Below are 14,041 nucleotides of genomic sequence, written 5' to 3' on the forward strand. Positions count from 1 at the left end.
TAAGCGTCCTTATCTGGTAAGTAAACAGTGTTTTTTAGGTGTTTGTTGCGACAAAATTGCGGGAGCAAGTGAAATTGCGATAAGAAGTGGCGAATTTCCCTCTTTGTAATTATTATTGAGTAATCACGTTTTGGCTGTCAAGTAGCAAGTTCAGTTGCACGACTGTTGGCGCTGGCGGCTAGGAAGCTAAAGAGCTAGTTAGTGGGTTATTTCCCCCCAAGTATGTTCATGTGCAAAGTAAACAACAATCAATTGTTTATGTTGAAAACAACTCATGTTCTACAGAAACACCATATAATTCATATCAGCATGTTAATGTTATACGTAACTTTTTAGCAGCTAGCTAGCTTCTATGTGTTTTAATGGATCTGATGAATAAAAGTGTTAGCAGCAAGCTAACAATAATGGTCGAGAACTTCAGTTAAGACCTACAATATTCTTTTTGCCCTGACAGCATTCGTGTTGCATATAAACAACAAACTGATTTGATGTAGACATATAAGAAGAGGAGTCAACCAAAGGAGATATTTTTGTGTACAGGCAGAAGGCATCACGGACTGGTTTTGGTGTTCAATACCTGCAATGTAAGCCCTGTTAATATCCATAAATATAACAAAATCTGATTGTGTCTTCAGGTATTTTACATAATGAAAATAATTCTAGAATATATTTGCATTTTTGTTCATTTCTGTCAGTTTTTTTGTAAGTGTTTCCATTGAAACTCTCCTGGTAATTGTATTGATGGTGTTTTGCAGGAGGAAGAGGAGCCAGATTTTGATGATGCTCCTGTTGCTCTCCTTACATCGGGTCCCGACCCCTTCATCTTTGAATTGGGTGCAGAGGTTTTCTGAGGCATTTATGTTGTTGTTTGGCCTGACATGCTTTCAATTTAGAATATCCCAAAAAACTCACGCACATTCTCATACAGAACATTTTTATGTGTCTGGATGACAACAAACCTCTGAAAACGTCCTAACTCACCTTAAAAAATGATTTGTTGAAATAAACGATTTGTTGTTGACTTGTTAACTTTGTAACGCTGTTCTTTAAAGCTTTAATGTAATCTTTTATTTTGTCAGTTGTTTTACAAGAAATATAAATGATGTGATACCTCTTAAGTTTTTCTCATCTCACTCTTTTTAATATAAATCTTACATAGATTTGAATGTGTCTCGTAGAGTAACTTTCAGTTTAAAGTCAGTTTGTAAACAGAACCAGAAAATCAGTATATGTGGTCAATAATTGAAAATAAGTAGTGCTCACTTAAAAAAAGTTAGCTATTTAAGTATTACCTACTCAGAATAATCAAGCGGAGTAGACTTCAAAAAAGTAAGCTTATTAAGTATTATTTACTCAGAATAATTAAGTTGAACTCTTTCACCAATATGAAGTGCACTGAACTTGATTTTTAAGGCTTAAAACTTCATTTTATTTTGTGTTGTTGAGTGAAAATAATTTAGTACATAGAGGTTAAAAGATTTAAGTATAAAAATATTTGAATATAAGTTCAGAGAACTTAAAAATTATGAAAACGATAACAAAATGAATCAGTATAGCCGATGTATCATTGATATGTTCATTATGTACTCAGATGTATATGTAATGTAATGCTGTACTGTGGTATGTATATATGGTTACGCCACAGGGTGGCGCTAGGGTACAGGCTATAAAGGCCGATTTGCCATATGTTAGTCAGTTGAAGTTAGCTCTGACCGTGAGACTGATGTGTCAGAAGCCTGTTCAATAAATACGCCAAGAACGGCTAAAGATAACTCCATCATTTATTCTTTCATCCGAATGCAACGGTAGCTGCAGCAACAGTGCACCACAACTCAACAGGTTATGGGCCCAGGAGTCGTTCGGAAGAAAAGTTTGACAGTTAGAAAGTCGCAACGAATCGCGTGCTAACGGGCAGCTGGCTAAGGAGAAGAGCAAGCTTGCATGATGGAACAACGTGGGAGGAGCAGGTTGCCTCGACCGACATTCGACGGAGATGAGACCAAGTATGAGATTTGGGAAACCAAAATGTTGGGATATCTCCATTTGAATGGACTAAAGGACAGTGTTCTGAGAGAACCGACGTCAGAACGAGAGATAGCAGCAGATGCAGGTAAAAATGCTGACGCATATGCAGAGCTAATTTTACTGTTGGATGACAAAAGCCTCTCGTTAGTTATGAGGGATGCGCCCAATGAAGGAAAATATTGAGAGAGTATTATGCAGGGAGGGGAAAGCCCCGTATAATCAACTTGTACACCACGTTGACATCGCTTAAGAAGGCAAACCATGAGAGTATAATGGACTATATCATCAGAGCAGAAACCGCCATCACAGCGCTGAGGAACGCGGGTGAAACGTTAGGAGACGGACTGCTAGTGGCTATGGTCTTAAAGGACTGCCTGGGAGTTTTAAGCCATTTGCAATACATGTGGCACATACGGACGATAACATCACGTTTGCAGAATTCAAGACTAAACTACGAAGTTTTGAAGAAACAGAGAAGATAAACGCAGCTGAGTCTAGCGACAGTGTGATGAAGACTCAAGGGAAGAGTGGAAGGCGTCCCGCCAAAACGGTCGCCCGTGGCTGGAACAAAGAAGACACAGAAATGTTATGTTTCAAGTGTGGCATCAAAGGCCACAGAGCGAGAGCGTGTCGACAGAAGACATGGTGTAGTTTTTGCAGAAGTGACACACACAAAGATGCCACGTGTAGGCGTAAGGACAAACGAGATGGTGTGAGTAAAGTCTCAGAAGATGCCGACGAGGACTACGCGTTCACGGTGAGAGGCGGAGGAACCAGAACCCAGCGGCAGCCGGCGCGCAGCATCCAAGAGAGGGGTCTGATGGTGGACACGGGAGCTACTTCTCATGTCATCACTGACATAACCGTGTTCAAGAGTTTCGACAGCGCGTTCAGGCCAGAAACGCACATTGTCGAGCTGGCAGACGGCACCCGGTGCAGCGGGATTGCTCAGCGGAGGGGGAATGCTGAGGTTTCCCTCATCGACAGCAACGGACAGCGACGAAAGGTGACACTGAGAGACGCTTTGTTCGTACCGTCATATCCCCAGAGCATCTTCTCGGTGAAGGCAGCTACTACGAGTGGAGCTACGGTTGTCTTCAAAGAAGATAAAGATGTCCTGATAACCAGAGGTGGTACCAGATTTAACATTCATGTGTATGGAAAGCTGTATTATTTGCATACTGAATCTGAATCTAATGATAAGTGTAATGCCTGTCACGACATACAGACATGGCATGAAATATTAGGCCATTGTAACTATGACGATGTTCTTAAGTTGCAAAATGTTGTTGTAGGTATGCAGATCAAAGGCAAAACGGGTAGGCCCGAACAAGAGTGTGAGGTGTGTATTCAGGGAAAGTTTGCCCAAACCAGAAATAGGGACCCTGACACCAGAGCAAAGGCTCCCTTACAGATGGTACACTCAGATCTTGCAGGTCCCGTAGCCACTGAGTCGAGAGATGGTTACAAATATGTGCAATCATTTACTGATGATTACTCAAGCGCAGTGTTCGTTTATTTTCTAAAGAAGACAAGTGACACAGTACAGGCTACGGAAAAGTTCCTAGCAGATATATCCCCTTATGGGAAGGTGAGGTGCATCAGATCCGACAACGGAACAGAGTTTACATGCAGTGATTTCCAAGCAGTGTTGAGGAAAAATAACATCAGACATGAAACGTCAGCTCCTTATTCCCCACACCAGAACGGAACAGCAGAGAGGGGTTGGCGTACTCTTTTTGAGATGGGTAGGTGCATGATAGTTGAAAGTGCATTACCAAAGCAGCTATGGCCCTACGCTGTACAAACAGCAGCAATGGTACGGAACAGATGTTTTAACAGACGTACAGGGCAGACTCCTTATGAGCTGCTAACAGACAAAAAGCCCAATGTATCCAAAATGCAAAAGTTTGGGTCTGTATGTTACACGTACAAACAGAGCAAAGGGAAGCTTGATTCCATATGTGATCAGGGGCATTTTGTAGGTCACGACAAGAACAGCCCAGCGTATTTGGTGTATCATCCAGATACAAACAAAGTACAAAAACACAGACTAGTAAAGTTTGTGAGGCAGTCAACTGTGGAAAAACAAACACAGACATGTGAGCCAGATCCAAGTGATAGCTATGATGACACTGTGAGACCCAGGACTAGTGGAACCACGCAGGGGGTGAGTAGGAAAACAGAAAATAGTGATAGTCCAGGTACAGAAGCGAGGTCTAGTGACCATAATCAAACACAACAGAGTGTGACAAGTGGTGAACCAGAGAGTAGAAGGTATCCAACTAGAGAAAGAAGGAAGCCGAGTCACTTAGATGAGTTCATAACTGAAAACTGTTAGTGATGCGGTTCATATCACAGTAGACTACTGCTGTAGAGCGGTGTGTGGCATTCCACAGACATTTGGGGAGGCAATGGGGTCAGCTAACTCAAAAGAATGGGCAAAAGCCATGGATGAGGAAATCCAGTCCTTAAACGAGAACAAGACCTTTACCCCGACAGCACTGCCAATAGGCAAGGAGACAGTGGGGGGTAGATGGGTTTACACCATCAAGACTGATGTAGATGGGAGAGACCAATACAAAGCAAGGTTTGTGGCCAAGGGTTACAGCCAGAGAATGGGAGTAGACTATGGGGAGACGTTTTCACCCACGGCAGACATGACGAGTGTAAGGGTGGTGCTACAAAAAGCTGCACAGGAGAATTTACTCCTGCACCAAATGGACGTGAAAACTGCGTACTTGCACGCTCCCATAGATTATGAGATCTACATCAATCCACCAGAGGGTTATGAAGAAAAAGAGGGTATAGTTTATAAGCTAGAGAAATCCCTTTACGGTCTTAAACAGTCCGGCCGAAATTGGAATAGGGTTTTGCACAATTGCCTTACTGAGGATGGATTCACACAAAACCCAGCCGACCACTGTGTTTATGCCAAAGAGTCAAAAGAAGGGAAGTTGATCATAATCACATGGGTCGATGACTTGATCATTGCAGCAAGCAATGAAGAGAGACTGAAAGAGGTGAAAGAGATGCTCGCAGAAAAGTTTAAGATGAAAGATTTAGGCAAACTCAAACATTTTCTGGGTATTGATTTCAGTCAATCAGATGGATGTGTAAAGATGTCACAGGAAAGGTACACTAACAAGATACTACAGCGTTTTAATATGCAAGATTATAGGACCAGAGAAACACCCTGTGAGCAGAAGCTAGAGTATACTGACGATGCAGTAAAGATGGAAGATGTCAGGATGTACAGGGAGGCTGTAGGTAGTCTTATATACCTGACTACTTGTACCAGACCAGATTTAAGTTTTGTAGTGAGCAGATTATCACAGTACTTTGCAGAGCCTACAGAGGAGCAGTGGGTCACTGTGAAGCACGTACTTAGGTATCTCAAAGGCACTGCAGAGAAAGGGTTAAGCTTTAGGAGAAATGACAGTGAGGAGCTAGGTATACAAGCCTACAGTGATGCTGACTGGGCGGCTGATACCAGTGACAGACGCAGTACCACAGGATACTGTGTCAGTCTTAGTCAGAACAGCTCTCTAGTCTCGTGGAAGCCTAGAAAACAACCCACAGTTGCGCTATCCACCTGCGAGGCAGAATACATGGCACTGGCTTCAACCATACAGGAGTGTCTATACCTGGAGCAGTTACTAGGGGGTATAGATAACTACAATTACACACAAACTATTGTACATGAGGACAATCAGGGGACAATAGCTCTTGCCAAAAACCCTGTAAACAGACAGAGGTGTAAACACTTTGACATAAAGTACCACTTTATCAGGTCAACTGTGATTGAGGGAAGGGTGATTTTGATGTATTGTTCTACCGATAACATGATTGCTGATGTAATGACCAAAACTGTAAATAAGTTGAAACTGAAGAGGTTTGCAAGTGCTCTTTTTGGAGAGTGATATGTGTATGACAGAGGTTCACATTCATTCTGTTTTTCTGTGTTTCTTGCTTGAAGTATAGCAACCTGAGTACAAGTGGGGGTGTTGAGATATGTTCATTATGTACTCAGATGTATATGTAATGTAATGCTGTACTGTGGTATGTATATATGGTTACGCCACAGGGTGGCGCTAGGGTACAGGCTATAAAGGCCGATTTGCCATATGTTAGTCAGTTGAAGTTAGCTCTGACCGTGAGACTGATGTGTCAGAAGCCTGTTCAATAAATACGCCAAGAACGGCTAAAGATAACTCCATCATGTATTCTTTCATCCGAATGCAACGGTAGCTGCAGCAACAGTGCACCACAACTCAACAGTTTATGTTGAAAACAACTCATGTTCTACAGAAACACCATATAATTCATATCAGCATGTTAATGTTATATGTAACTTTTTAGCAGCTAGCTAGCTTCTATGTGTTTTAATGGATCTGATGAATAAAAGTGTTAGCAGCAAGCTAACAATAATGGTCGAGAACTTCAGTTAAGACCTACAATATTCTTTTTGCCCTGACAGCATTCGTGTTGCATATAAACAACAAACCGATTTGATGTAGACATATAAGAAGAGGAGTCAACCAAAGGAGATATTTTTGTGTACAGGCAGAAGGCATCACGGACTGGTTTTGGTGTTCAATACCTGCAATGTAAGCCCTGTTAATATCCATAAATATAACAAAATCTGATTGTGTCTTCAGGTATTTTACATAATGAAAATAATTTCAGAATATATTTGCATTTTTGTTCATTTCTGTCAGTTTTTTTGTAAGTGTTTCCATTGAAACTCTCCTGGTAATTGTATTGATGGTGTTTTGCAGGAGGAAGAGGAGCCAGATTTTGATGATGCTCCTGTTGCTCTCCTTACATCGGGTCCCGACCCCTTCAGCCGCAAGAACATCTTTGAATTGGGTGCAGAGGTTTTCTGAGGCATTTATGTTGTTGTTTGGCCTGACATGCTTTCAATTTAGAATATCCCAAAAAACTCACGCACATTCTCATACAGAACATTTTTATGTGTCTGGATGACAACAAACCTCTGAAAACGTCCTTACTCACCTTAAAAAATGATTTGTTGAAATAAACGATTTGTTGTTGACTTGTTAACTTTGTAACGCTGTTCTTTAAAGCTTTAATGTAATCTTTTATTTTGTCAGTTGTTTTACAAGAAATATAAATGATGTGATACCTCTTAAGTTTTTCTCATCTCACTCTTTTTAATATAAATCTTACATAGATTTGAATGTGTCTTGTAGAGTAACTTTCAGTTTAAAGTCAGTTTGTAAACAGAACCAGAAAATCAGTATATGTGGTCAATAATTGAAAATAAGTAGTGCTCACTTAAAAAAAGTTAGCTATTTAAGTATTATTTACTCAGAATAATTAAGTTGAACTCTTTCACCAATATGAAGTGCACTGAACTTGATTTTTAAGGCTTAAAACTTAATTTTATTTTGTGTTGTTGAGTGAAAATAATTTAGTACATAGAGGTTAAAAGATTTAAGTATAAAAATATTTGAATATAAGTTCAGAGAACTTAAAAATTATGAAAACGATAACAAAATAAATCAGTATAGCCGATGTATCATTTTTAAGTTACTATTGCCATTTCACTCACTGACACTACAGCACTACATTACATACAGTATTTTAGATAATTACTATACCACACTGCATGTTCTAGATAATTGAACTTAACAACATTGAAACTTAAGCAACACAAAATATCCTTATCAGCATCCCTCAAGACTACTTAATGAACTTCCAAATGCAAACTTATATAGAAATATAACACACACTCTCATATTACACCCTTTTATTAGGAGCATCTATCTTTTTTTACATTCATCCTGAAATGACGTATGATCTACTGATACTTTTATGAATATAACTTCATACTTTTTGAAACATGATCTGATTGCTTTGCTGTTATTGTGGGTTTGGGTGGAAATCTTGATGTAATTAAGCACTACTGCAGTCCTCCTTTTGCATATTGCATTTCAGACTGAAGAAGTCCCTCCCATCTTTGGAAGTATAAGAACTATGTTTCCAACTGTCACCAGATAGTGATGTGTTCTGTTCAGTGAGACACACTAAACCATATGAGCTTGGGTAACTATTATATTTACAGCTATTTAACGTGTCTTTTCTATACTTTTCATTTTCCAGAAAACAAAAGATTTAAAGTTTGTATTGGCAGATGGTATTGATGCTGTTATACATGGGAAGGGGTGTTGTAGAATGTTACAAACCATTTTGCTGAGTTGCTCATGATATGAGTGCATTACATTTGTCATTTCTCTCATCAAATATTTGCAGAGTACCATGGACAACATAACTTCTGAAACAACTTTCATTCTGAAGATGTATGAAAAGATGGACCATCAGAAATATTTATATTTTACTGTTTTTCTTCTACCGTACATTTTAACCATTGCCTTGAATACACTTTTAATTGTAGTTGTTTATAAGGAACGAGCCCTGCATGAACCAATGTATATTTTCATTTGCAATTTATCATTTAATGGAATATACGGAAGCTCAGCTTTGTTGCCACATATTATGACTAAGCTTGCTACACAGTCATACACGATCTCTCTGGTAAACTGTTTCATTCAGGTATTTTGTTTGCACACTTCTGGTAGTGTTGAACTGGTGACGCTGGCTATAATGGGATACGACAGATATGCTGCCATATGCACCCCATTACACTATCATGACAAGATGTCTCCAAGAAAGGTTAAAATTCTCATTGCAGTAGCCTGGCTTTATCCTTTCTGCTCTTTTGCAATGTTTTTATCACTGACAATTCAGCTGTCATTTTGTGGCAATGTCATTCACAAAACCCACTGTACAAATTTTGATCTAGTTAAACTTTCCTGCACTAGTACTTTGATAAATAGCATTGTTGGACTCCTAATGACGGTTGTTTATATGTTCCCAACGCTCTTTGTGATTTTGTTTTCATATGTTAAGATTCTCAGAATCTGCAGAGAAGCATCCAAGGAGTGTCAAAACAAAGCACTTCAAACATGCATACCACATTTGTTGATTGTTATGAACTTTTGTTTTGGTTGTTGTTTTGAATTTATTAGTGCCCGCATGACAGACAACCAAGTACCATTTGGTGTATCAGTATTTATGTCTCTGTTTTTCTTGATTTTGCAACCACTCTTTGATCCTATAATATATGGTATCGGCACACTTAAATTGTACATTGTTAAGTTTCTTCAAAAGAGGAAGCTGTCACCGTTATTCTAAGAGATAATGTCATGTTATATTGTTTTAAAAGTCATATCTGCATACAAAATATAATTCTTTTTGTGATAGTACTGTAAGTTGTGTTTCATTCTCTCTTTAATGTTAGAATAATGCACCGAACAGACTGAATAGCAATATTGGACATCCAGTACTACAACATGGCATATATGTAATATATCCAAATGGGGAAATCAGATAACAATTTCTGTATTTTATCATTTAATAAATCTTAAATTAATCTGCCTCTGAGAAAAAGTCTTATATTATCTTCTTCAAGTAATATCCTTTTGAAGAATCTGTTGGAAAACTCTGTAACATATATAAACTAACATATATTATGTAGTTTTGAACTGCTTGACAGCTTAATGTGGTTGATAGACAACATATGCTGGGGACAGTGTTCATGTATAATTATCTGTGATCTGTAGCTGAGTAAAGTGGTATCCTTCATTTCAATGGCACGATGAATCCGACATAAATGTTATACATTCATGAACACAACCGGGGCCAATAACAAAAATATAGCTTTATAGCTATAACATTTAAATCCATACAAACATATTTATTTGGTTAAAAAAGCATAAACATACATTAAAATTTAAAAAAAAAAACTGTAATCAACAGGGGCTTTTATCAGACTTCTATTTCACCCACTAACTGGATTAATGCCATTACTGCCTGCCCAGCTCCTGACTGCTGCCTTCTGATTTCATGACCAATCTTTTTCTGCTTACCTCCATACCAGTGGCCAGTAGATGGCGACATCATAAAATACAAAATAAGTTCAAGTTGTCAGCTTCTGTATGTCTCATGGCTGTGAAAAAAAAGAGTGCCATCAGATATGCTTGTTTTGACCTTTTACTTGAATTATATCGGATACTATGCACTACAATCTCTCTCTATGCGCTATCTGGCTGCAGTAACAGTTGTTGTAACTGTTGGTCACTGAATGAAAACAGTTTTTAAAAGTTTTCCAAATAAATGCATAACATGACCTATTCAACCATGACGAGGGCCTGCACACGAACACAGAAATAAAACACAGTGGCAGTTGTAACTCTTGGTCAAATCCAAATCGGATATAGAGAATTCAGGAATATAGGTAAACAGTTAATAGTTCAGGAAAATAACCAATACATTAGGCCTATATTCAGTAAATACGTTTTATTATTTCCCCTTACTATTAAAATCTTAATAGAAAAGGTTGATTGATAGAAAATGACAAATCCGTTTTATTAAGCCTATATGGATTTTTCAAATTTCAGCGAGAAACTTGTACACTTTAGTACATGCATAACACACCAGAAAATAACTAGTTTAGTCAGGATTGTCTTTGCTCGGCAAGTTTAGGGATCACCCGGTTCGCATAATAAGACGTCATACTATGGTGCTGATTATGACGTCCAACGGTTACACGCAACTTTAGCTATAAATTCGAGGCTATTTGAGAAGTTGTACAGATCGCGTAGATCGGTGCAGTTGTTGTAATATCCTTTGAGTGTAGTGGAGTTGTTTCAATTTCTGGTGTGATTTCTGTAATAACAAAAACAAAAAACACTAGTTTTGCTCTTCAGACTCTGAGTTAAATTCATAGGATCAGCGATCGGTCTGAATCGGTTTCACCTGCTGGACATTCCCTGTGGAAGCATGTCTACCTGTTCCGTTCAAGACCTGGCAGCACTTTCTGCTACCAGGGGTTCACACCTGCTGTTTGATACGTGCGCACCAAGTTGTCCTGAAAAAGCTGACGTCTGCGATGGAGACGGAAACGATGGTACGAGTAGGCATACGGACGCAGTACATTTATCTATTGATTTAGGAAGATGCATGTTTCTGAACCACATTTACAGGGGGCAGGTCCTTTGAAATATGTACATGAAGAAAATGTAAATGATATGAACTCATTCACTAGTATTTACAGAGATTGTATTCCCCACGGGGTATGATGATCTGGATACAGGAGAGGACATCTGGAACTCCACAGATCTGTGAGTGTGAAAGTATAGAGCTCTATATGAACTGAATAAAGTATATCATTATGGAAAGCAGAACACAGGTGAGACACAAATCTACAAGGCTGATGTTATGATTTGTGTGCATCTGTAGAAGCCTGGATGAGAAAAGAGACTTGGTGGCACTTCTACAGAGCAAGAACCGCCAGATGAAGATCAATGCTGATCTGCAGGAGGCTTTCAATGCACGTGAGGACTCAAATGATGACCTGGAAATTCAAAACATTGCTCTCAAGGACCACATCAAAAGGTACGAATGTAATTAATACTTTAAAAAGATTTATTTAGAAATGTTTTCCATAATGACAAAAGGTAACAATAATCTGAAAAATACCTTAATTTGTTTGGATTATCTAGTTTGAATCAGTCTGTTCTGGATAGAGAACAATTAGTGCATGAAATGGATGATATTCATGCTGCACTTGCTGAGAAGGAGAGGGACACTAACAGCCTTACAGCCAGCATCAGAAAGCTGGTGAGTCCCTGCAAATATAACCATCTACAGTAGAGAAGTCTGTGTGTGTGTTTGAAGTCATCTTATTCATTCAAATGTGTTTATATGAAATTCATTTATTTCTTGTCGTAAAATATCCTATTCCACAGGAAAAAGAGAAAAAAGCCATGACTGACCAGATTACATCCATCAACAATGAGGTATGAGGAAGGAATATCTTCCACAACAACGTTACTTTAATTTCGTTGCATAAATATATCAACCTTCATTCTTATCTCAACCCCCTTTCATGTTTCCTGCAACAGATGTCTGATATTTTGCCAAAGAGAGAAACGGACAAGAAAAAGATAACTGATATGAGTCAAGTGGTTCAGGCTTTCGAGGTACTTCTGTCACTCAGTCAACACTTACTTGGTTGACTGAATCCTTTCAGTAAATATTTGGAATTATAGTAACAGTAATAATGTTATGAAAAAGAAATTCATTTTGGAAAGGCAGTTTGAAAACTTCTTGAAATATTCTGTTGAAAATGATTCAGTAAATTATATTGTGTTTGTGTTGTTTGTAGCAAGCGATCGAGGAGGTGAGAGTGCAGCTTGCTGAAACAGATGAAATAATTCACCAAGTAAGTGTCCATAGCTCCTGTCTGACATGGCATTCTTGTTGGTTGTTTACCACCTGAGGTTACATACATGTTTAAATGTTATAAAGCAAAATCCCATCATACTGTCATTGAATTCATTTTCAGAGAGACTGCTTGATCAGTCATCAAAGCGCTTCCTTGAAGGAGTTCACCACAACTGCAGAGGTATTTGCAATCAAAATTCTCGCAAAATTGTATTATTTCTCCTCCAGATGTCACACTTCTGCAAACATCTAATCATGATTTTGTCTTTCCATCCTGAATGTCCTTGCCATAGCAACTGAAAGTGGAGGTTAAGGACCTGCAGGCCCAGTTGGAATTTGCATTGGTGTATGTACTTCATCTTTCTCACTGTGTTTCTTTGTTAGAGTAGTGTCTAGAAAAATGGTCTCAAATGTCTTTATTACGTCATCATCAGTGCTGAAGGGGGCAGTTTTCTGAAGATGGATGGCACTTTCACCTTGGCCACAGAGCTCCCTCTTTCTCTGGCTGAAGAGTTCAGTCTGACACCTGGACTCAGGGTGAGTTTAATGACAACAACAGGGAAAATAAAAACAATAACAAAAACCCTTTTAACTGATGTTACCTTTGGCCTCTCTGTCTCAAATCAAGTCTTTCAATCCCAAATTACAACTTGACCTCAATTAACCCAACCATGTATTCATTTACTGTAACATCACTGACTGTGGTAAATGTGGCCTATGAACTATGACGAAATGATTGAATTTCAATTCAGCAGGAGGAAATAGATGACAGATCAGAGTCTGAGGAGATCATGGAGGTTGAACAGAACATAATGGAGCTGAAAGAGGAGGTAGGAGAGGTCAGCAGCAAGGAGGTGGAAAGGGGTATCAGCTCTGAGAAAGTGGAAACTGCTGTAAGTCAGGAGGCCAAGGTAGCAATGGCAGAACTCAAGGCACTGGAGGAGGAGGAGCGAGCAGGAGAGGAGGACAGGTACATGTTAGGATCAGATAACAATGAGGTCAAGCTGGACTTACTATCGGGATGTGTATTTATGTACTTACAATAATGTGACGCACTACACTTGGTCAGTCATTAGGGTGTCCAAACCATTACACCTGTGTTGATGTTACTGTTCCTCTCTGCCTTTCCCTTGTCCATCTCCCCATGTTCTGCCCCTCACTGAAGTGACAGCTGGCTGGGTGAGGCCTGGCGGAGCTTCAAAAGAGGGGCCTTGGTTGGTGCTGCTGTTGGTCTGGGTGTTCTGCTGCCCCTGAGCCTCCTCAGTTTGGCTACACCCTCCTGCTCCACCATCCCCGGCCTGGACTGTGTGGATGTCCTGTGGACCACCGCCTGCCATGTCATCCAGCCATACTGCAATGTACACTATGTCGGCATGCCACCATTTTAGCTGAAGGCTGAAGTGTATAATCATGCAGAAGACAGCTTGTGAAACTTGAAGAGAGAGAGACACGTAGACACTTCGCTTATGGTGTTGACACTATTTGAAGAGTGAGGAGCCTGAAGCAGTAGTGACTGGACTATGACTGGTGCCCTCTCAACAGACTTGACACAATCCATCTTTCTGTTTTAAGATGCCGATGGAAAAAGACAAAGTGGTTTGTTGCTACGTGCTACGCCTTCCTTTTACTAATTGTGGTAATAAAGTTCTGCCAAACCGAAAATTCATATTGACTGATTGTTGATTCATGGATTGATTGTGTG

General features: G+C 39.3%; 1 protein-coding gene across 1 annotated transcript; it reads left to right on the forward strand.

Moving 5' to 3' along the window:
• Window positions 1–10,893: 10,893 nt before the first annotated feature.
• LOC122133637 lies at window positions 10,894–12,735 on the forward strand. Its single transcript, XM_042710233.1, has 8 exons — window positions 10,894–11,020; window positions 11,159–11,234; window positions 11,353–11,508; window positions 11,616–11,733; window positions 11,862–11,912; window positions 12,018–12,095; window positions 12,281–12,337; window positions 12,724–12,735. The coding sequence occupies exons 1-8, from the start codon at window positions 10,894–10,896 to the stop codon at window positions 12,733–12,735; spliced, it is 675 nt and encodes a 224-aa protein (XP_042566167.1).
• The last annotated feature ends 1,306 nt before the right edge of the window (window positions 12,736–14,041 follow it).

The sequence above is a fragment of the Clupea harengus genome, chromosome 17 (genome assembly GCF_900700415.2).
Source record: "Clupea harengus chromosome 17, Ch_v2.0.2, whole genome shotgun sequence".
Classification (NCBI taxonomy): domain Eukaryota; kingdom Metazoa; phylum Chordata; class Actinopteri; order Clupeiformes; family Clupeidae; genus Clupea; species Clupea harengus.

What these genes read in the sequence shown, in the direction of transcription:
- LOC122133637 (XM_042710233.1), top strand. Translation starts at nt 10,894, where the DNA reads ATGTCTACCTGTTCCGTTCAAGACCTGGCAGCACTTTCTGCTACCAGG. An exon ending in CGATGGAGACGGAAACGATG is followed by an intron (nt 11,021 to 11,158) that starts GTACGAGTAGGC and finishes CTCATTCACTAG; the next exon opens with TATTTACAGAGATTGTATTC. An exon ending in ATCTGGAACTCCACAGATCT is followed by an intron (nt 11,235 to 11,352) that starts GTGAGTGTGAAA and finishes GTGCATCTGTAG; the next exon opens with AAGCCTGGATGAGAAAAGAG.